The sequence below is a fragment of the Acomys russatus genome, chromosome 11, assembly GCF_903995435.1.
Source record: "Acomys russatus chromosome 11, mAcoRus1.1, whole genome shotgun sequence".
NCBI classification, from domain to species: Eukaryota; Metazoa; Chordata; class Mammalia; order Rodentia; family Muridae; genus Acomys; species Acomys russatus.
This window is the reverse complement of record NC_067147.1, coordinates 40,067,111-40,090,758: the sequence shown is the minus strand read 5'-3', so window position 1 is coordinate 40,090,758 and position 23,648 is coordinate 40,067,111. Positions and strand designations below refer to the sequence as shown.

The window sequence follows — 23,648 nt, the reverse complement described above, 5'->3', positions numbered from 1 at the left end:
TAACCAGTCTCTCCCCAAGACGGGATATGGGCAGTTGGGCATCAGAAGAAAAGAATGAGTCATAGGCCAGGCATGGTGGCACATGCCTTTAATCCCAGCACTTGGGAGGTAGAGGCAGGTGGATCTCTGAGTTCGAGCCCAGCCTGCTCTACAAAGTGAGTCCAGGACAGCCAGGACAAGAGAAACCCTGTCTCAAAAACCAAACAAATTGCAAAGAATGGGTCACAGTTCTGTTAGCTAAGTCAGTGATCCGGGTCTGGGGGTAGTTCTTGGATCTTTCCTGTGGGGAATGATAGTGCTCCCCCCCTACCCCCTGCCTTTCCACAAGGTTCCTCTGTGTAACAGCCCCAGTTATTCTGCTTTGGAGGCCAGGCTAGCCTCGGACTCAGAGATCCACCTGCCTCTGCCTCCCCAGTGTGCTCGCCACGCCTGGCTCCCTTCTGCTTTTTAAGAGTCACCATCAGCTCCCTATGTAGTGGATGTAAACATGCTTTTGCTTTAATCCCAAGTGTGGGATGTGAAACAGACTTGTGTGAGGGTTTGCGGTGTTTTTCCACTGGAAACAGACATGTGAGAGAACAGGTGATGTTTGTCCACTAGAAGAGGAACCACCTCTTGTGGGGCCATGGTCTTTGCCAACTCGTAAACATCCTAGTACAGACTCTGAGAGGAATATCTGTGAGCCCAAAACAAGCGAATGGGCTTCTGGTCTTGGCATCATTTCCTATTGTTCATTGCTCCCCTTTGAGACGCTCCAAGAACTGTTGCAGCGAACGCTTCGAGGTTCCAGCTGCTGTGGTTGCAGTCACCTTTGCTGAATTGCTGGTTTGCTGTTTAATGGGTCTGCTGGCGTCCTGCCAACTACGTGGAATTGCTCCAAGGAACTGAGTCTAAAAAGGTCTACTCCTGTTCCCATTAACCTCTTTTCTCTCTTATCTCGGGTAGGTAGGATGAAAGGGAGCTATAAGCATTAAAGAAACCCAAATAAAGTAGGTTTGAAAAAGGTCAAAGCCTACAAGTGATGCCCAATAGAGGATCCAAGGAAAAGCCTTGGTTTCCTCATGCATTGGTGACAACCAAGATGTGGGGTTTGTTTTTTTCCTTCTAACAAGGACAACCACTCTTCCAGTGTCCTTTTTCCTTGCAATAGATGCACTGATACTTTTCTAGCCTGGATCTTTCCTTGGCCCCAGAGAGGGTTTTATTCTTTTGTGGTGGTGGGTCTTCTGAGATTTCCTCCTATGGTTGTCATCAGTACCCTTGCTATTTCCTTTCCTTGGGCTTGGGCTGGGGTGTCCTCCCTAAAAACACTCTCTAAGCTATCGCCATTAATTCAGAAATCAATTTTCCTTTGAATTCTTCTAGTTTTTATAATTAAAGAAAATGGGGGGGGGGTTGTTTCTGAGTTTTCCAGTTGTAAAGGCCAGTGCTTGAGAAAAGGGCATAAATATAGACTATCTTAGCTGAGTGTAGTGGCACACCATTTAATCCTGGCAGGTGGATTGATGTGAGTTCAAGGCCAGCCTGGTCTACAAGGTAAGTCTAGGTTAGCCAAGGCTACACAGAGAAACTCTGACTTGAAAAACAAACAACACACACACACACACACACACACACACACACACACACACACACACACACACACACAAACACTATCTTGGTCCTGCTTTCTCCCCTTGTCCATTGGCCTACGTCAGCAAAGGAGGAGAAACAGGGTTTGGGGCGTGGGTGGACAACTTGTCAGTGGAGTTCCAGCTGGGAGATAAATTTGGTGCGGGGATGATCTATTTCATCATCAGGAGTCTGTACGCCTGATAACGTTTCTGATTAAAAGAAAATGAGCTGGGGGTGGGGGGTTGGCTTCAGAGTCAAAGCCCCTAAACTTCGAACTCTTCGTGAGCTCGAATGGTCTTTCTTCTTAAGGATTGCGTCCCCCGCCCCCAGGGATAACTCAACCTTATATTGTCACACGGGTGGTCCTCCTTGATAACCACCTTCTTAGGTTAAGAATCGTCCCTTTAAAAAAAAAAAAAAAAAAAAAAAAAAAAAGGATCGTCCCTTTAACCCGGAGATGCGGTTCACCCAGACCCTCCTTTCCTTCCTCGGTCTTTATTCTCTGTTTCAGAACGTTCAAGTCCTGTAGCTCAGTGGTAGAGCACATGCCTAGCATGCTGATGGTCCCTGCATCGAGCCTTAGCAGGGAGAAGCACGTGTACTTACACACGTGTCACACAAACACTTTACTTACTGTCGTAAAACCAAATTTCCCTGCAACCCGTCTTGATCTGTCACAGCTATGTCCTCCAACGTTATCCTGTCAGAAAGCTAAGGATAATAATTCACCAGTCTTTTTGGAAATGCACTTTGGCGTTTGAAGCCACATGCTGCAGGACGCTTGGCTCACCGGAGTGGCCAGTTTGGTCACCTGATAACGCTTGTAAAGTTCCCCGGGGCTCACGTGTGACATCCGTACAGACGCCTGGTTATTTCCCCTTCTTTGGAGAAAGATGCTGTCAATTGCAGCAAAAAAAAAGTGAGAGGATTTGAGCTCGTTTCCACCAGTGTACCGTACAGAGGCAATTTTCTCCTGAAGAGAGCAAACTTCAGGTCTTTGCTTCTCCTTTTCGGTCAGGCTCGGGCGGAAACAGCCCTACTCTCTCTCTGGGTCCTTTCGCTCCGCGGGCGCCGGTGCTTACGTCATTGCCCGGCGCCCAGTCGGCGGGCTTTTCCCCGGCTCGTTTAGAGCCCTGGCCCCGATGTCCTTGCCTCGGTGTACCCTCCTGTGGGCTCGGCTCCCGGTGGGGCGCGGGGCTGGGCCCCGGGTGGCCGCCTGCTCCCCACTTCGCGCCCTTGTGGGGCCGTTCCCCGGAGCTCCAGGACGCGTTCCCTGCCTAGCCGCCTCCTCTTCTGCCTCTGGTGGCTCCAAAGCCCCGAATACATCCTTATTCGTGCCGCTGACAGTGAAGCCTCAGGGCCCCAGCGCCGACGGCGATGTGGGCGCCGAGCTCACTCGGCCTCTGGACAAGAGTGAGTGCTGGAGCCCCTGGGCGAAGCGGCAGGATCTGCGGCCAGAGCCTGCAGAAAGCAATGTCTGTTCCTTTCTGGAGACCTCGGCACCCGGGATCAATTCATTCCTAACCTCCTCCATAGGGACACTGACCCTTCCCTTCCCTCTTCTGAGCGATTAAACCTTAACTCTTGTATCGAGGTGATTAGGGAAGAATTTCGTGCTTAAGTGGTGCACCGCTTGAGCTCCTCGGCTCCTCAGAGGGTCTGAAGGGATTAGCAGTGAAGGACTTCTCAGGATTCTTCGCCGCTGCCTGGACTCGGATGTCTAACAATGTTATGGTTCCATCTGGTTGTCAAAACATCGGGTCTCAGATCCCGATTCCTCTTAAGTTTATTTTCCCACGAGGCAGACCTGAATGTAGATTCAAGATAGAAGTTGAAAAAGTGGCCTTTTCAGCCGGGCGTGGTGGCGCACGCCTTTAATCTCAGCACTCGGGAGGCAGAGGCAGGCGGATCGCTGTGAGTTCGAGGCCAGCCTGGTCTACAAAGTGAGTCCAGGATGGCCAAGGCTACACAGAGAAACCCTGTCTCGAAAAACCAAAGAAAAAAGAAAAAGTGTCCTTTCCAAAAGAAGTATCGTTCCAGGTTCCAGAGATGAAGAAAAAACCCTTAGCATCACTGGATGAGTTTGCAGTGGGTTTTGCCCTACCAAACTGACAATCGGTTAATGCTTTCAGTGGGAGGGGGCTTTAGATTATATGGCTGATTGTACCTCTGTATGATTAGGAGGGTGAAGGGTTTGTTTGTTTTCCAAGCCAAATGACATTCTTGGAGATAGAAGAAATGTCATAGGTCATGGCACAAGCTGTCCTGGAACGACCTTTAGTCAGGTGGCTTCAATAAATAAAATTGATGCTTCCTATTGTGACCTTAGAATATAGACTTCATCTTGGGAGTCTGAGGCAGAGAGATGGTGAGTTCAGTGCCAGCCTGGGCTCCAGAGAGAGTTCAGAACCAGCTAGGGCAACTTAAAGAGATACTGTTTCAAAATAAAAGGGTTTTTTGTTTGTTTTAAGATTTTATTTATAATTATTATGTATACAGTGCTCTGCTTGCATGTACATCTGCAAGCCAGAAGAGGGCATCAGATCACATTATAGATGGTTGTGAGCCAGCATGTGGTTGCTGGGAATTGAACTCAGGACCTCTGGAGGAGCAACCAGTGCCCTTAACCTCTGAGCCATCTCTCCAACCCTTGTTTTTGTTTTTTGTTTTTAATGGACTTGAGGATATAACCCTGGGATAGAGCACTTGCCAAGCATGTGCAGTGAGTGACCTAGGTTTGTTTCCAAGTACTGTATAACCAGCTAATCAACAAATAGTACTCCTCTCCTTTTCTCTTCCTTCCCTCCTCAAAATAAGCCCGGGTTGTTCTCAGATTGGGGATTGTCATCAGTTATTGTAGGGGCCACCATGGCGGACACTGCTGCTAGCAGAGAAGCACATCTGCCTCTGGTAGCAGGACCCACCTCTTCTTGGAAACAGTGGCTACTCGGGGAGTTTTGCGCACAGGTCGAGGTTGGAGGGCAGCTCTGTGGAGTTGGTCCTCTGCTTGTGTGTCTGCGGTACAGCAGGGATGTTGAGTTATTTTACTCTGCCATTTTCCTTTCACTCCATCGCACATTAACTCACCAAGAGAAAAAAGCCCAAAGCATCACATTCTTGTTGCATTCCTGAGGCTACTGCCTTTGGGTGTTGTGACTTCAAGTTCCTTTTGCTTGTCCTAGATTATCTGAATTGGGAAACAAATGTTAACCTTTTATATCTCTCTTTTAGATGAAGTAAAGAAGATCTTAGACAAGTTTTATAAGAGGCAAGAAATTCAAAAGCTGAGTGCTGACTATGGGCTTGATGGTAAAGGCAACAACTTAAAATTCATTTTTAATTATCTTATCATTTAATATTTGTGAGTATTTTGCCAGTGTGTGTGTATATACGGCTTTCATGCAGTACCCATGGAATTGGACTTAGAGATGGTTGTGAACCTCACTGGGTGCTGAGAATGGAGCCTGGTTTATGGGGATGAGCAGCCAGTGTTCTTAACCCCTGAGCCACCAGCTCTGCCAGTAACATCTTTATAGAGGTGTTGCATTTTACTTTGTACTTTGTTTTTTTTGAATATTTATTTATTTAAGTATACAGTGTTTCACCTTTATATATGCCTGCAGGCCAGAAGAGGGCACCAGATCTCACTGTAGATGGTTGTGAGCCACCATGTGGTTGCTGAATTGAGCTCAGGACCTTTTGAAGAGCAGGCATGCTCTTAACCTCTGAGCCATCTCTCCAGCCCTGTACTTTGTTATATGTAGTTATAGTACATGGTTGTAGGCTGAAGAACTCTCTCTCCTTCCAGGGACCTGCAGGCCCTCCTTGCATGCCAGACTCAGTGCAGGAACTGCGCTCAATGTGGTGTTTAGTTTTAATTTTAACTCTCTTGTAAAAACGAGCTGTGCTACCAAAATGTTGATAGGTAGCTGGAGTTTGCTGTGCTGTGTATATGTTTCAACAACGAGAGTGGAAATAAAAACTAAAGTCTTACATGCTTTGCTTTTGTGTTTTCCACAGCTCGTCTCTTCCACCAAGCTTTCATAAGCTTTAGAAATTACATTATGCAATCTCAGTCTCTGGATGTGGACATTCACATTGTCTTGAATGACATCTGCTTCAGTGCAGGCAAGTGCTTAGGGAATTCTTTTGTTGTTGTTGTTTTTGTTTTTGTTTTTGTTTTTGTTTTTTTCGAGACAAGGTTTCTCTGTGTAGCCTTGGCTGTCCTGGACTTGCTTTGTAGACCAGGCTGGCCTCGAACTCACAGAGATCCACCCGCCTCTGCCTCCGAGTGCTGGGATTACAGCTGTGTGCCACACCATGCTCTGCTGTGAGGAGCTCACACACAGCAGATGATATTATGTGGTGTGTGTGTGTGTGTTGTATGTGCCCCTGTGTGTTCCTTTGGGAACATGCAGAGACTAGAGGAAGACAGCAGGGTCCAGCTATCCCTGGGTCTCTCCGACCTTTGAGCTGGGCTGGTGGCTGGCAAGCCCCAGTGATCCTCCTGTCTCCCTGCCCTTTCCCCTTCCAAAGCTGGGGTTAAACCCTCACCCAGCTCTTTAGGTGTGTGCTGGATCTGAACTCAGTTCCTCATGCTTGCACAGTGAACACTCATGTGCCCTGAGCCATCTTTCTTTCTCTCTTTCTTTTCTTTTTATTTTGAGACAGTTTCTTTGTGTAGCCTTGGCTGTCCTGGACTCACTTTGTAGACCAGGCTGGCCTCAAACTCACAGTGATCCTCCTGCCTCTGCCTCCAGAGTGCTGGGATTAAAGGTGAGCACAAGCACGCCTGGCTCCTGAGCCATCTTTTAATCCCTGAGAATTTTAAGAATCTTAATGGATGTGCTTTCCTGTACTTAGTGTTTATTTCTCTAGCAGGGCTTCCTTGTTTTCACAATAGGTTCTGGCAATGAATAAACACTATAAATAAGTCACTGTGCGTTTATATCAAATCCCTCCGGTAGGAAGTCATGCACAGACAGTCTTTGATCCCTTGTCATCTGTTCTCTGTTAACATAGGTGAGCCCCATGAATGGAATTGTGCCAAATAGAATTAGTGCATGGCACCTTTCATCTGTTTCTACCATTGGCTTTTCTCTCCTGCATGAAGTTCTTGTCCTAAAAGAAAAACAAAGCACTAAATATGGTGGCTCACTTAGTCCTAGCCCTCTGGCGGCCAAGGCAGGATTTCTTTGAGTTCTTCTTGGTCAGCCTGGGCTCTAGTGTGGCCCTGTCTCAAAACAAAATGAAAAAACATAGTAGGAACATTCTTGTTTGACTTCCATGGGTATCTTCGTCTTAATTATAGTGTTGAATGTGTTTGACACTTCAACCTTTAGCTTGTGCCTGACACTGAGGGAGAATCCCATATGTAGCCAAATGGGGCGTGCTTCCACTTTCTCTCAGAGCCACTAAGGTGTGGAGAAAATGTATTTGGTTCTCTGTGGTCTTTGGGGTAGAGGTGTAGCTTGGAGTTTGATCATAGGCTCAGTGTGCACAGATCCCTGGGTTCGAGCCCTGACAGTTTCCCTACCCAAAACATTTCACAAAAAGAAGTTGGTATCTCTAGCGTATGTCCAAGCTCTTCACTTTTAGTTTAATCCCCACTGTGTTAACCTTCGCATGTTCATACTGGAGAGAGAGCCACAGCATGGCAATGGACAGCTAGTTTTTTTTTTGTCAGAAATGTGAGTGAAGTTTAGAGGGGGAGGAATAGAAAGTGGGGTCCCAGGGAAAGATGGGGCCCCTTGCTCCAGAACTTGCTCTGAGGCTCTGGCAGTGTCCAGCTCAAAAGAAATGGTTTCGTAGCTCTGGGGTCTGACCTGGGAGGACTGCAAGTTTACGGTTCAGTTGTGAGGATCATGCAGAGCAGGTGTGCTAACGCACTGTGCTGTTTTACAGCTCATGTGGACGATTTATTCCCATTTTTCTTGAGACATGCCAAGCAGATATTTCCTGTATTGGAATGCAAGGAAGATCTACGTAAAATCAGTGACTTGAGGATACCACCCAACTGGTTAGTTCTTGTATTTACTCATAGAGAATTTCTTAATTTGGGGAAATAAATGTTGATGCTTTTGTTTTATACTAGAAACAAAAATAGAGTCTAAAATTTGTTTTCCCAGAAAACAAAACAAGACAAATTAGCTAAGAAATTAATTCTCTCAGAAATTTTTACTGGTGTGTTCCTTTCATCTGATGGAGCTTGGATTGAGGGTTTTGTTTGTTTGTTTTTGTTTTGTTTTTTTTTTTTTCTTTTGGTTTTTCGAGACAGAGTTTCTCTGTGTAGCCTTGGCTGTCCTGGACTAACTTTGTAGACCAGGCTGACCTTGAACTCACAGCGATCTGCCTGCCTCTGCCTCCCGAGTGCTGGGATTAAAGGCGTGCACCACCACTGCCTGGCTTCCTTTTTTTTTTTTTTTTTTTTTTTTTTTGCCTCCCAAGTGCTGGGGTTAGAGGTGTGCGCTACTACGCCTGGTGAGGTTTGTTCTTTTGTTTTGTTTTGTTTGATTTGGTTTTTCGAGACAGGGTTTTTCTGTGTAGCCTTGGCTGTCCTGGACTCACGTTATAGACCAGGCTGGCCTTGAACTCACAGAGATCCGCCTGCCTCTGCCTCCTGAGTGCTGGGATTAAAGGCGTGCGCCACCACGCCTGGCTCTGGTGAGGCTTTTTTTTGTTGTTGTTGTTTTGTTTTGTTTTTCGAGACAGTCTGGTGAGGTTTTTTAAAGACAAATTTCTGATGAAGTTCCTATTGCAAAGTTGTCCTAAGTTGCAGTCCTGACACCTTAGCTGACTACCCCAATGTAAATAGTTCTTTCCCCGGGCCGGAGCTGTGGTGTCTCTTAGCACCGTGGCACCTTTGAAATTACAAAGCCTCGGATGTTTGCTTTGGGATCTTTGGGTTTGGAGTTGTGGAAATGATGTGACATGGGACAGATGGCAGTTTAGACTCATTCTGAGTAACACTTGAGATGTCCAAAACATTCCCTTGCATTTGAGGGTTCTGTCATCCGGTGAGCGCCATCCTTGGAAATCCTGTCATTTAATGTGGTTATGCACCACTGAGCTTTCCAAAGACTGTTCGCTGGGATAGATTACGCGTTCATAACGTTAAGCTCTTCACCTACTCGTGCTGCAGGTACCCAGAAGCCAGAGCCATCCAGCGGAAGATAATATTCCACTCAGGCCCCACCAACAGTGGGAAGACTTACCATGCAATCCAGAGATACTTGTCCGCGAAATCTGGAGTGTACTGTGGCCCTTTGAAACTGCTGGCACACGAGATCTTTGAGAGGAGTAATGCTGCTGTCAGTACACTACCAAGTATTTACTCATTTCCTTGATAATTTTTCTTTATTGGGGTGAAGGTGGATGTGGGGAAGGAAATGCATAGTCATTCACTGTGGACAGAAATACCTGTTTCAGAGTACGAAGAGGCTGTCACTTGTAAGAGGTGATAGTGTCACACACGACCGTGGGAGAAAGATGCTAAACTCCGATTGCCACCAATATGCTGCCTCTTAGCGCAGAGAGAATGTGCAAAAATGTGGACTGTGGAGGAGGAGGATCTTGAGTTTGAGGCCTAGAGGTAGGCCTGGACCTCAGACGGAGCCTCTGTCTCAAAAAAATGAACAAAAGACTATCAAAGAAAAGTGAAAACAGCAGCACCTAGTGCAGAGAATGAAACGAGATATTACTGGAAATTTTATGTAGAGAGAATTGCAGAAAATGATGTGGTGCCTGCCATCACACTCTTCATGTGCTTCGTCTTCCACACTCCCTTTTATAACTTTTGCTTGCTTTTTCAAGAAAGAAAGCGTGAATTAATTGAAAGTCTCTCTGAACTGCATCTTGGCTTTTATAGTGCTCTGCCGGGATGTTTAGTTGTGCAGCAAAGTAGGTGAGAGAGAGAGAGAGAGAGAGAGAGAGAGAGAGAGAGAGAGAGAGAGAGAGAAAATGTGTGTGTGTGTGTGTAGGTGAAAACATTGGTAATGTTTATTCAGCTATTTGAATAAGTTTGATAGTAATGGAATGAATACTTTTTACCCTAGGCTACATTTTGTTACCATTTTCAAGTCAGAGATAAGTCCGGGTTTCTTTTTGTCGTTCCAGGGTGTGCCATGCGACTTGGTAACGGGTGAAGAGCGGCTAACAGTTGAGCCTGAGGGGAAACAAGCCAGCCATGTCTCCTGTACTGTGGAGATGTGCAGTATTGCAACTCCTTGTATGTATATGCTGTTCAGAAAACTAGGATTTGGAGGTTTTCAAAATAGCTAACCTCAGGGTATAAGGCTTAATGGTAAAAAAGTTAAAAAACTTAGAAGAAATTAATATTTAGTGCTTTATAGCTAACTTTGCTATGCTTGCTTCTGAATGCTTGTCCTTTGTCATGGGTGAAAGTGAATCCAAGCACTTTAATTCCGGCACTTGAGGGGAGGCAGATGGGTCTTTGAGTTCCAGGGCAACCTGGTCTACATAATGAGTTCTAGGATAGCCAGGGCTACATAGTGAGGCTTTGTCTTTTAAAAAAAAAAAAAAAAACTAAACTAAAAACAGGCAGACACAGTTTGGTTGTGTTACACACACACACACACACACACACACACACACACACACATATCCATTTAAATTGTTTCACAGTATTCCTTTTTTATGACAAAAAAATTCTTCATTCTCCTACCAAGGAATATTTAGGTTGTTTAAATTTTGCCATGATGCCAGGGGTGGTGGTGCACACCTGTGAACCCAGCCCTCAGGTGGGCAGAGGCAGGCAGGTCTCTTGAGTTTGCAGCCAGCCTGGTCAACAAAGCAAGTCCAGGACAGCCAGGGCTACACAGAGAAACAAATTGCCATGGGTTAGGAATGTAGCTCACTGGTAGAGCACTTGCCTAGTAACTGCAAGGCCCTGGATTCAGTCCTCAGTGCTGAAATCAAAAGTCTGTATTATATACAGTGAATTAATGAACTTAAGTGTAAGCACCCAACACAACTCTATGTAATTTTTCAATCCCACCCCAAACGTGTTTAGATTTTATTATGTCTTAAAGCAGGGTATGCACTCAGGTGGATATGTTAACTATAGTAAGGATCATATAGTGTTTTGCTAACAGCTTGCTTTTGGTTTTTTTTTTTTTCTTTTTTCTCTTCTTTTTTTTTTTTTTTTTTTTTAGACAAAGTTTCTCTGTGTAGCCTTGGCTGTCCTGGACTTGCTTTGTAGACCAGGCTAGCCTTGAACCCACAGCGATCCACTTGCCTCTGCCTCCCAAGTGCTGGGATTAAAGGCATATGCCACCATGCCTGGCTCACTTGCTTTTCTTTTTAAAGTCAGCTTTTCAAATAAATAGTCTTAATTTTTTTGGTGTGTTGAGAAGTCATGTAGTATAACCATGCAAGTAGCACACAGACGTCAAAATGTCCTTTGCTTTCTGCTTATTAGCCTTTTGTTGTTATGTGCTGAGTAATTTTTAATCTGGTTTTTAGTATAAATTACACTTTTTTTTGGTGTTCTCAATTCCTTGGTATTCTGAGGAAGGGAATGAAAATATGACTTACAGAAATAGTGTGCCATGGTTGGAAGTATGTGGGCATTAGAGAGAAGTTGAGGGGCTGCTTTGCTTTCCACGCGAAGGCAGGAGCAGAGCCAGGCCTGAGAAGCCCCACTGCACCTGCTGCTGGTGAGCACCATCTCAGGGAAAGTGCCTCGCTCATTGAAGGCTCTCCATTCTCACTCCCAGAAGTATAGCTACCTGCCTTCTCCTTTGCTGCTGTGTAGATGTGGTGGTTGGTTTCTGTTTTCTGAAACGGCGCCTTGGCTGGCCTGGAACTTGCCATATGGACCAGGCTGGTCTCAATCTCATAAGAGATCTGCCTGTCTAGGCTGGAGAGATGGCTTAGCTGTTAAAGACTAGACTCACAACCGAAAATATAAGAGATTTGCCTGTCTGGCTCGCTATTGCTGAGATCAAAGACATGTGCTACCATGCTGGGCGATGATTTATTTTAAAGTATGTGTGGGCGCATACATGTGCCCTTAGTGTTCAGAAGAGGGCATCAGACCCAGGCCTTCCAGAATCTCCCTCTGTTGCCCATCAAGCTTTCTCTAGTCCGATGTGGTCGTTCCTATTACTTGGAGTCAGCAGGGTGTGCATGCTAGAAAAGACGCCCCCAATAAGCCATGGCAATGATGCTGGCGAGGGGGAAGTTGGTATTGGAGTTTCAGTGGCTTTATTGCTCATGGAGACTCTTTTGTTCTAAGATGAAGTGGCTGTGATAGATGAAATTCAGATGATTCGAGACCCAGCCCGAGGATGGGCCTGGACCAGAGCCCTGCTAGGTGAGTGGTCTTCCTGCTTCAGCCAGCTGTTGCCTCTCACAAGTATAAGCTGTCATTATTTAAATACTATCTTAATGATGGAAAGTCCTGTTTTATATGTTATAATTTAACCAAATGACTAAAGTAGAAATGTTTAATCTCTGAGGATATAACACAGTGGTGGAACACTCTCCTAGCACGGGAGGGCGCTGGCTTTAATCCTTAGCATCAAAAAAAAAAAAAAAAAAAAAAAAGTTACAAAGTTTGGGACTGGGGACATAAACCAGGTATGGTGAAACATTCCTGTTGTCGCAGCACTTGGGTGGAGGAAGCAGGCCCATCAGGAATTGAGAGGTTTGTCGTGAACTACACAGCAAGTTTAGGGCCAGCCCAGGCTACCTTAAGATTCTGCCTCAAAAAGAAAAAGGAAAGAAAGTTTGTCCTGCCATATTTACAGTCACCGTGAATGTCTTGATGTGTGTGGCGTTTGAAGGACTTAGAACTTGGAGTTTCGCTGTTCTCCAGCTCTGGTGTTCACCGTGCTCTTTCTGCTCTGTAGACGAAGCTGTCTGGGCGCTGTCTCCTGAGAAGCAGTGCTGCAGTGTCTCACGGGCTGAACACTCTCCGCATTACCACAGCAGTAGGGTTGCTGGTGGATGTAGCTTCTTACTTTTGTTTTTTGTTTTGTTTTGTTTTTTTGAGACAGTGTTTCTCTGTACAACAAGAGCCCTGGATATCCTAGACTCGCTTTGTAGACCAGGCTGGCCTCGAACTCACAAAGATCCGCCTGCCTCTGCTTCCCAAGTGCCTGGCTCTTTTGGTTTATTTTTAATTGCTTTGTAGAATCCTGGAAGAGGAATTCCTGAGGATCACGGGCATGAATGAATGGGTTTTGCCTGAATTTTGAAGGGATTTTTGTTGTTCTTCTCTTCCTCCATCTTCTCCTGCTGCTATTTTTTTGTTTTTTTGTTTTGTTTTGGTTTTTCGAGACAGGGTTTCTCTGTGTAGCCTTGGCTATCATGGACTCCCTTTGTAGACCAGGCTAGCCTCGAACTCCCAGAGATCCACCTGCCTCTGAAGTGCTGGGATTAAAGGCGTGCGCCACCACACCCACCCTGCTGCTACTTCTTATTTTCTTTCTTTCCTCCTCCTCCTCCTTCTTCTCTTCTTTTCTTCTTCTTTTTCCAAACAGGGTTTCACTTTGAACTCCAGGTCCCCCTACTCCAGCCTATAAAGTGTTAGGGTTACAGTAGCCCCCATACCACCTCTTGAAGCACCTCAGCTCCCATGGGGTTCTACTCAGAAGGATTCAGGCCTAGGACTGACAGCCATCACTTAGCCAGAGTGCCAGCCTCCAGTCCTGCTTGGCCACTCCCTCCAGTGTGTCAGCCTCGCTCAGAGCAGTGTGTGAACCCACACAGCTGCACTCTGCCTTTGTCCACTCAAAGAAGGCTTGAGTCAGAGAGACTGAAAACATCGGGCACTTAGCGTGCCCTTAGGAAGAGAATCTAGCAGTGTAAATCCCCGTGTACGTTTACAGGACTCTGTGCCGAAGAAGTCCATTTGTGCGGAGAATCTGCTGCTATTGACCTGGTCACTGAGCTTCTCTACACAACTGGGGAGGAAGTAGAGGTAAGAGACTGTGGGCTTCATTCTCAGGCTGTGCTGCAGAGCTGAGGGTAACCGTGTGAGCTCTAGGCTGGCCAAGTTAGAATTAGCTACAGAGCGAGCGCACAGTGAACAAAGTACCACATGTGTATTAAACTGAAAAAGGCATTTAAAAAAAAAGAAAGAAAGAAAGAAAGAAAAATTAAAAACAGCAAAAAGGAAATCTTTAGTGTAGCTGACTGGCACATATATATGGTTGAACTTCATAATGTGAGGTCCTGATGGAGAAGCATGACCCCCTATGTCTTCCAAGAGTGTGGAGAGTGCTTCACCTTCACAAATTCTGTGTTGTTTTGGAGTGTGGCTGTTTCATTGGTTTTGTTTTTTGTTTCTGAGATATGATCTCACTGTGTGCCCCAGGCTGGCCTCAGAATTCATGGCACTCTCCTGCTTCAGCCTCCCAAGTGCTGAGATTCTAGGCGTGCTCTACCCAGCCAGTGTTTAAACCTTCGTTTTCACAAAGATCTCTGGAGGACTGAGCCAGATATGTTTACTCACTTATTTACTTAGTTGTGGTGCTGGGAGTCGAACCGAGGGCTGCACTCACGTTCTACACTGAGCTACACTCAGAGCTCATGAATAAATCTCCTTAGAACTAAGTAACTCAGATGGTTGAGTTTGAAGCCCAGACTCAAATCCTGGACTTTGCTGCTTTGGGCTATCTGCAGCAAACCACAGAAGGCTGAAAAGATGAGCTTCTTATCTTATATTTTGCTGGACTATGTTATTCCGTCATAAAATGAAATTTTCAGTCGATAATCTTTCTGAGGTTGCCACATTATCCTGAAAATCAATGTACATTAAAGTTCTTTGTTTGTTTGTTTGTTTTGTTTTGTTTTTGCAGTCAGGGTTTCTCTGTGTAGCCCTGGCTGTCATGGACTTGCTTTGTAGGCGAGGCTGTCCTCTACCTCCCCCAGTGCTGGGATTACAGGCGTATGCCACCTTGCCCAGCATATTACAGTTCTTTAAGGATGTCGACACAATAACATCAATTTAGCAGTGCCAAGAATTGGAGGTGGCACAGCATAATAAATGCTTCCAAGCGTTGCTCCCGAAAGCTGCAGCCTTTAGTTCTGGTTGACTGCCTTGCAAGCTTTTCAGTGGTCGGTCCTTTGGTAGTGACTTGAGTGTGTTACTTTTCCGTATGTGTCTTTGTCACAGGTTCAGAAGTACGAGAGGCTTACCCCCATTTCTGTGCTGGATCGCGCACTGGAGTCTTTGGACAACCTTCGGCCTGGGGACTGCATTGTCTGTTTCAGCAAGAATGATATTTATTCTGTGAGCCGGCAGATTGAAATTCGGGGACTGGAGTCCGCTGTGATTTACGGCAGCCTCCCACCTGGTAATAACTAGCTTTACTGTGAATGCTGTGGCAGTTCTCACATTTCCCATTTAGGTTGAGATGTGTATAGAAAACACAGTAAGGAAAAAATAGAATTAATGGGGGTCTGGAGAGATGTCTCAGCGGTTAAGAGCACTAACAGCTCTTCCAGAGGTCATGAGTTCAATTCCCAGCAACCACATGGTGGCTCACAACCATCTATAATGTAATCTGATGCCCTCCTCTGGCCTGTAGGTGTATGTGCAGGCAGAGCACTGTATATATAATAATAAATAAATAAATCCTTTAAAGAAAATAAAAAGAATTAATGTGAACTCTTCCTTCCAGGAACCAAACTTGCTCAAGCAAGAAAATTTAATGACCCCAGTGACCCATGCAAAATCTTGGTAGCCACAGATGCAATCGGCATGGGACTGAATTTGTAAGTAATTTGTTTTTAACAAACAGTGGCTTAGGTGGCACATTTCCTTTTTTCTTCAGTTTACTAATAGGTTGGGATGGAAGTAATTGTATATATTTGAGCTTTTGCTTTTTACAGGTTGGGGAAGTAAAGAGACTGTCACAGAGCACTGGACTTGGAGTGCTTCCCTGACTAGGGCACACCAGGTGTCACCCGGCTTTACTTGGGTTTCTTAGTCGTCAGGTGTCCAGGTGCTTCCAGGTGCTGCCCGCATCATCTCTAGCTAGTGGAAGTGACCAGACTGTGAAGACTCAAGAAACTAGACTAGGAGTTCTTGGCAATTCCCCGTGCGAGTGTGTTTGGGGCAGCTTGCTCGCTTGTCCAGGCTGCCCTGCCTTGGGTTCGGCATGTGGCGCCTGACCTTAAGCTCCTGGCCACCATTCAGCTTGCCTTTTTTGTTTCTTTTGATTTTGTAAAGGATTAAAAAAATATATTTTGTGTACAAGTGTTTTGCCTACATGTTATGTACATGTACCACATGTATTGTATGTCATGATGGTCCAGAACCTCTGGAAGTGGAGTTGTATTGGTGCTGGAAACCGAACTCAAGTCCTTTCCAAGAGCAGCCTGTGCCCCTAACCTGAGCCACTGTTCCAGTTGGTATCACTGCATAGCCCAGGCTGGCCTCAGACTCCTGGCTTCAGACAGTCTTTGTGCCTCAGCGTCTCGTACTTGGGGCGTGAGGGGGATGCCTGTTACACAGTATGTGAGCACTTCATTTGATGTCATTTTCTTTAGCTTAATAATTCTAGCATCCTACAATTCATCCTTTCAAAGGGTGATTTTTTAGTAGATATGCACAGTTCGGCCATCTTGCTTGAGAGCTGGGCCTGTAACTCTAGCAGTTGAGGGCCTAGGCAGGCAGATTGTAAACTCAAGAGTTCTGCAGACTGAGCTGCAAGCCAACCAGGGCTACAGATAAGACTCAGTCTCAAAAAATAAAACAAGCTGGGCGTGGTGGCATACGCTTGTAGTCCCAGCACCCAGGGAGGCAGAGACACGTGGATCTCTGGGTTCAAGGCCAACCTCGTCTACAAAGCAAGTTCAGGACAGCCAAGGCTGCACCCAGAAACCCTGTCTCAAAACAAACAAACAAACAAAAAACAAAAACAAAAACAAACAACAAACAACAAAAAAAGAAGATGAAGAAAAGAATTCACAGGAAGTTCCCCCCCCCTTTTTTTTTTAAAGACAGGGTGTCTCTGTGTTAGTCTTGAATGTCCTGGACTTGTTTTGTAGACCAGGCTGGCCTCAAATTCACAGTGATTTGTCTGCCTCTACCTCCAGAGTGCTGGGATTAAAGGCGTGTGCCACCACGCCTGGCTTTTTTTAAGCCAGGCTGGCCTAGAAGCCATTGGTAGCCCAGTTTGACCTCAAATACACAACAGCCCTCCTGCCTCCTGTCTCAGCTTTCTGAATGCAAGGGTTATAGGTGTGAGCTACAATGCCTGACTTTGTCTCATTAAGGAAAAAATTAATTAGCCAGATGTTGTGGCGCACGCCTGTAATCCCAGCACTCAGGGAGGCAGAAGCAGGTGAATGTCTATGAGTTCAAGGTCAGCTTGGTCTACTAGTCTACTTAGTGAGTTCCCGGAAAACTAGGCTTATATAAAGAGACCTTGTCTCAAACAAAATTGTTTTATATATATGAGTATTTTTCTGATGTACTTTTACACAACACTTGTATGCTTGATGCCCTTGGAGGTGTTATATTCCCCCAGGACTGGAGTTGTAGGTGGTTGCGAGCCACCGTGTGGTTGCTGGGAATAGAACTAGGTACTCTGGAGGAGCAGCCAGCGCTCTTAACTGCTGAGCCATCTCTCCAGCTCCATTTCTGTGGTTTTTTTTTTTTTTTTTTTTTCCTTTTTGGATAGTTGCAAGATTAGACAAGGCCTAAATGAGATTTGGCCTGAGCACATCTGTGACGACCCAGGTGACAGAGGGCTGTGTGTGGTCTGTGGGGTCACTTTTATTTCTATTTCAGGAGCATAAGGAGAATCATTTTTTACTCCCTTATAAAGCCCAGCATCAACGAAAAGGGAGAGAAAGAGCTGGAGCCAATCACCACCTCCCAAGCCCTGCAAATCGCTGGCAGAGCCGGTAGATTCAGCTCCCACTTTAAGGAGGGAGAGGTTACAACAATGCACCATGAGGACTTGCCTTTATTGAAGGAGATTTTGAATAGACCCGTGGATCCTATACAGGTAAGGCTCAGCGGTCGCTCCTTCCCTAGTCTCGTGGGAGCAGGAGGGCTGCTTGAGCTGGGGAAGCCATGACAGGGAAGCTCCCCCGGGGCTGCATAGCTGGCTCAGCAGTTGAGGGCATACTGCTTTTGCAGTGCGCCTGAGACTGATTCCCAGTACCCAAGCCAGGCAGCTCATGAGCACCTGGAACTCCAGCCTCAGGGGTCCTCTGCTCCCCCTTACTCCCTCCCCCCAGTTCCCACTCTGATCCCACCAAAATAGGTAAATAGACAGAAGGCTTTCCTTTATTGTTTTAGAGCGGCATGGATACCTCTTAGATAGGCAGTTGTATGCAAGTGAAAGATCTAGGCTCAAGGGGTTTAGTTAGCCTGGTTTTCACACATAGGGTCATGTTAGTGACGTGGAAATCGGAGAAGCTTGAGCAGAGTTATAGTTGTAAGCAAGTAAGGACCAAGGTACATGTGTGATTATTGAATCATTTTAAAGCAAGCTAACTTAATGCTTTTAAGTTTCTAGAAACCTGCTTTAGTGGCTCATTTCATTTGTCAGTAAGATGACACAGATAATGGAGCCAGAGGCTGGTGACATGACTTGTGTTCCTGGGTGGCTCCTGTGAGGTTTATTCTCAGCCCCTCTTTCCGTCCTGTGTGTCTCTTCTAGACCTTGTATGACCTGGAGGGCTTGAGGGCCTGAGGGCTTGCGTCTTCCGATTCCCTCTTCCCCGCCATTCCCTCTCTCTCCACCTCATTCTTACCTGTGGGCATTGCTTAACACTGCAGTGTGTGAAGAGCCAGCTGATGTCCAGGGTAGATGTTCCCTCGTGTTCTCTCACCCACATTGAAGTAACTGGAGTTGCCTTGTTCATTTTTATTCAATGGAGGGAACTGCAGTTTGGAAAATTGTTTCATCCTTACAGGCATTTTGTGCATTCTTTTGCATCGTAATATATTCTAGAAGTCTGACTGAAATACAACAAGGGGCTACATAGTGTGCTATTTTCTTTTTGTTGTTGTTTTTTGTTTTGTTTTGTTTTTGTTTTCCTAGACAGGGTTTCTCTGTGTAGCCCTGGATGTCATGGACTTACTTTGTAGACCAGGCTGGCTTTGAGCCCACAGTGATCCACCTGCCTCGTCTTCCCAAATGCTGGGATTAAAGGCGTGTGCCACCGAGATGTTTTCATTAAATAAGTCTATCGGCTTTTCTCATTGTAGTAAATGGTTAAAATGGTCATGTCTTTTTTTTCTATGGTACTGATATTCTTGGCATGGGACTCATTTGGTAAGAACCTAGCCTAATGTAGGACATTGTTTCAGAAGAGGAAAATGCCTTTCAAAAACTGAAGGAAAACTCAGCTCATGGTGATCTTGTCTTTCCCTTCTGCAGGCTGCTGGGCTTCACCCAACTGCTGAGCAGATTGAGATGTTCGCCTACCATCTCCCGGAGACTACGCTGTCCAATCTCATTGTAACTGGAAGCTCTTTTCAATTTTCCTTCTTAAACTGCTAACAAGCCATGTCAGTACTGGCTACTACATAGGCAAGAGTGGATGCTCTGCCCCTGTGTAGTTGCCACACACGAAATTTTTATGACTGGTGAAAACTTCCAAAATCTGGGGGTTTTGGGTATGTGGGTGCACACCTGTCCTTAGAGTTGGAAGCCAGCCCAGGGGGCATAGTGAGCCTCTGTCTCTAAAGAAAATTCAGGTTAGGAAAGCAGTAGGAGGGGCTGGAGAGATGGCTTAGAGGTTAAGAGCGCTGGCTGCTCTTCTAGACGTCCTGAGTTCAATTCCCAGCAACCACATGGTGGCTCACAACTATCTATAATGTGATCTGATGCCCTCTAATGGCCTGCAGCTTTTCATGCAGGCAGAGCGCTGTATACATAAATATAAATAAGGAAGGTGTGGGAGAAATGCCTTAGTTTTAGAGAGCAGTAAGTGAAGCGCACCTCTCCTGAGGTCAGCTGGGGATTGTGACTTGAGTTCTTTACCCATACCCAGTAGGATAGCACATCCAGGCAGCCCAGTAATTTCGCGTATATTTTTCCCCCAGGATATTTTTGTAGACTTTGCACAAGTTGATGGGCAGTATTTTGTCTGCAATATGGATGATTTTAAGTTCTCTGCAGAGTTGATCCAGCATATTCCGCTAAGTCTCCGGGTGAGGTATGTGTTCTGCACAGCCCCCATCAATAAGAAGCAGCCTTTTGTCTGCTCGTCATTGTTACAGGTATGTCATTGTTACAGCTCTGTGTCATTTTGAGATCTTTCAGATTGATCTGTTTTTCTCCAGACAGTATTTTGTCCATTAAAAGAAAGCACTTGCAAGATATCCTAGACATGGGAAACCTAGATAGACATAAAGCGACGTGCTGGTCGCTGAGGATAGCTTTGCCTGGTGTTTGGGTCCGGACGGTGGCCACTGTAGGCTACCATCACTGTAATTGAGTAGGTGTTGGAAGGGATGAGGGTTGGGTGGTGGCTGCCAGGGTTGTGGGGTGTCTTGTGAGGAGCATGGGATTCTGGTAGGAAGGGCAGCAGGGCTGAGCTGTAGGTGGGGGCCCTAGCCACTGAGCTCAGGGTTCTTCTCCGGTCTGGCCATTTCTACTGCAGGCCTTAGCATTCTGTGTATCAGCTCTACTTCAATTAACTTTATTTCTGAATTTGCCTTTTAAGTCATTGTAAAATTATGTAAATGATAAACAAATGCTTGTTATGTCAAATTAGCACATTAAGATAGGCTAAAATAGTCTGCCATCCCCAGCCTCAGGCCTCTGAAATACCTGCTGTCAGAGTTGTTCCATATGGCATCCATATGTTCCTCTAGGAATTTCTGTAAATGTTATAATGAATTATTCTGCAACTCGCCTTTGCCTTTTCCCTTACCAGTATGTCTGAGAGTCTGTGTTTAGGTCTTTTCTTGCAAGTATGTCATTGGTGGGAAAGCTAGGATAAAGGGGAGGTTTGGGGGAAGTCTTTAGGTACTGAGTGCTCACGTGACTGGAACTGATTCCTGTGGCCTTAGTCCTGTTGGCACCTCAGGCAACAATTTCAATGAAGCAGGAGCCTCTGCCCGGAGGGAGGATCTCTGAAGAATGGAAGCCAGCAGTTTCTTAGGACTTGTGTGAAATCTGCAAAATGTTGGTTGTTTTGTTTTGATTTGATTTGTTTTGTTTTTTTGAGACAGGGTTTCTCTGTGTAGCCTTGGCTGTCCTGGACTAGCTTTGTAGACCAGGCTGGCCTCGAGCTCACAGCGATCCACCTGCGTCTGCCTCTGGAGTGCTGGGATTAAAGGTGTGCGCCACCACGCCCGGCTACAGATTGTTCTTATTCTGCTGCCTCACCATCCGGAGCTGTGAGGAGCTGTCTTGCTGATGGCCTCTGGGGCCACTTGGGACAGTGGTTTTGGGAAAGCAGTTGAATTCTGGGGACCAAACTCAGGTTTGACTTAACAGCAAGAGCCCTTCCCCAAGGAGTCAGTCTAGTGGCCCCATTTTAATTTTAAACATTTTAATCTGAACATGGTGGCACACTCCCATGACCCCGGTGCTTGGAAGGTAGATGCAAGAGAATCCAAGACCTCTCTTGGTTAGATAGAAACTTTGAGGCTAGCCTGGCCTATATAAGACCTTGTCAAATAAATAAATATGTATACTTTTTTTTTTTTTAAATCCTAAGAAAGTATAAAGCAGAAAAGGAGCCAGCCTATTTTTTGAAACAACCACAGTTCACAGGTTACCCTTGCCTTTTCTCTATGACTATAGACCTAAGAAGATTCTGGCTGTTCACCAAGCGTTCTTCTTTGCTCTCAGTTTGCCAGGCAGTACAGCAGGAATGAGCCCCTGACCTTTGCATGGCTACGCCGGTACATCAAGTGGCCTTTGCTGCCACCTAAGAACATTAAAGACCTCATGGACCTTGAGGCCGTCCATGATGTCTTTGATCTTTACCTGTGGCTAAGGTAACAAACCTTTTCTTTTCTACGCAATCAATTTTCTGACTCATAGGGCAAATTGAAGGTTTCCTGAGTGGGTTTCTGCTCTTTCAAGTTAGAAAGATACTAGAAGGGTACTCTGTATTATATTTTCCATGAAGGTGCTTGAGTTTGGTTTATACTGGTTCCTGAAAAGATTTCAAAGTCTCTAAGATCGCCTAATGAGGGCATTGACTACCTTGCTAGGGAGAGAGTGGTCCTTGATCCGAGGCTTCGGTGTGCCTTGAGAACTCAGGGTTAGGAGTAAAGAACTTGAGCTCCATTCAGGTTTAAATTCTGCATTACACAAAACTCTCTCTCTCTCTCTCTCTCTCTAACTTTGTGGAGTTGGTCCTTTCCTCCATATTTTATGTGGGCCTGCGCTCTAAGTCAGGCTTGTGAAGTAATCACCTTTAGCTTCTAAGCCGTCTCAACAGCCTAGACCCTGCATTTCAGCAAGGTCTTCGTTGATGTCTGAGAAGCCTTGCTCCAGAGCAGAGCTGCGCAGAGAAATAGTCCCCATAATGGAGTGTGTTAGAATCCCTGATGTGACTGGTGCAGTGGCACAGACCTGTAATCGGGGAGGCCAGCACTTGGGGAGGCAGAGACAGGCAGATCCTTTGTGAGTTCCAGGACAGCAGGGCTCCATGGAGGAACCCAATCTTGAAAAATCATTGAAAAAAAAAAAATCCCTTGAAGTGGGGTTTGGACAGTCTCAGGAGTGGGCAGAAATAAAGACTGCACAAAGCATTGCATTGATAGACAAAGGGTGTAAACAGCTGTGGTCAGGGTATGCAAGGGTTCTTACACTTGGCTCAGCGCTATTGCTCTAATACTCTTGGTTCTTTTCCCAGCTACCGATTTCTGGATATGTTTCCAGACTCTGGCCTTGTTCGAAGTCTCCAGAAAGAACTGGATGCCATTATCCAAGATGGTGTGCACAACATCACCAAACTGATTAAGATTTCTGAGTCACACAGGCTTTTGAATCTGGAGGGCTTACCATCAGGGGACCAGTCACGTTTGTCAGGAACCACTAAGAGCCCGGCAAGAAGGACACGTGGCATCAAAAGTGTAGGGGGTAAAGCTGCAGAGCTGCCCAGCCCCGGGGCCAAGGAGCTGCCCCTCTCCTCTCGCCTGGTGCAGCAAGGACTCCTCACTGCAGACATGCTGAAGCAGCTCCAGAAGGAATGGCTGGCCCAGCACCCAGAGCAGAGCAAAGAGAAAGCAGGGACGCGAAGAAAAAAGAAAGACCCCAACTTTGATTAGGCTTCTTTTGCTTCTTTGTTTTTGTTTTGCTTAATACAAAACCAATAATGTAGCTGCCTAAGAACTCAGAGTGCTGTCTGGGGAGTAACCAACCACCGGCGGTGAGGTATAGCCCGGCGGGCGTGGGGGTCCAGGTGGCACTGATGGAGGAGGAGTGGAGTGGAGTCATTTAACTTGCTCAGGAACCATGAGGTAGCCACGCTCCTGTGAAGTGAGACAGGAAGGCTCAGGCGGGTAATGAGGTAATGGCCCAAGAACATACTGTCTTATAAATTCTCATGACAGTATTCTAACAGGGCTGCCAGTGTCATATCTTCCCAAGTATGTTCTTGACCAATGATGATAACGATCTTGTTGTTAACGGATCGTCACTGGTGGAACTCTACCCAGGGGCCTCATCCCCTAACAGATATGAGTGACAAAACCATGAGGCTGACCGCTCATTTCAGGATAGTAACTAAGCGCCGCTCACAGTCCTTCTCGCTTCACTATGGCCATGTAAGTGATCTCTAGCTGTCTGGGATTTACTCCTCCTGTCTCAGCGGCTTGGGGTGGATTTTGAGGGGGCAGGGGATGAAGGTGGCAGTGGATGCTTTCCTGGGGAAGTTTTGCCAGATAGCGGATAATCGGAAGGGCATAGGCTTTGTAGCTGATTGCTTTCATCAACCCTGTGGGGACTCAGATTGGAGAGGGCTGTCTGGTTCCTAACGCCATAGAGGGTGTTTCTGGCTGCCAGCTCAACCCCTGGCCTGGATCAGCTTGAAGATCTGAAGCACTGAGTACGTTGCCATGAGGCAGGCTTGGA

The 23,648-nt window shown here is 46.1% G+C and overlaps 1 protein-coding gene across 1 annotated transcript; it reads left to right on the top strand.

The window, feature by feature from the left end:
* The first annotated feature begins 2,709 nt into the window (after positions 1–2,709).
* Supv3l1 (Suv3 like RNA helicase) lies at positions 2,710–22,895 on the top strand. Its single transcript, XM_051153130.1, has 15 exons — positions 2,710–3,027; positions 4,846–4,923; positions 5,635–5,742; positions 7,519–7,633; positions 8,756–8,924; positions 9,730–9,841; positions 11,873–11,950; positions 13,470–13,561; positions 14,759–14,939; positions 15,267–15,360; positions 17,384–17,603; positions 18,987–19,067; positions 19,655–19,831; positions 21,414–21,562; positions 22,429–22,895. The coding sequence occupies exons 1-15, from the start codon at positions 2,757–2,759 to the stop codon at positions 22,841–22,843; spliced, it is 2,340 nt and encodes a 779-aa protein (XP_051009087.1). The 5' UTR covers positions 2,710–2,756; the 3' UTR covers positions 22,844–22,895.
* Positions 22,896–23,648: the final 753 nt, after the last annotated feature.

Excerpts from the sequence above, each read along its gene's own strand:
- Supv3l1 (XM_051153130.1), top strand. The coding sequence starts at position 2,757 with ATGTCCTTGCCTCGGTGTACCCTCCTGTGGGCTCGGCTCCCGGTGGGG. Across the intron at positions 3,028-4,845 it reads CACTCGGCCTCTGGACAAGA|ATGAAGTAAAGAAGATCTTA; the intron begins GTGAGTGCTGGA and ends TCTCTCTTTTAG. Across the intron at positions 4,924-5,634 it reads TGCTGACTATGGGCTTGATG|CTCGTCTCTTCCACCAAGCT; the intron begins GTAAAGGCAACA and ends TGTTTTCCACAG.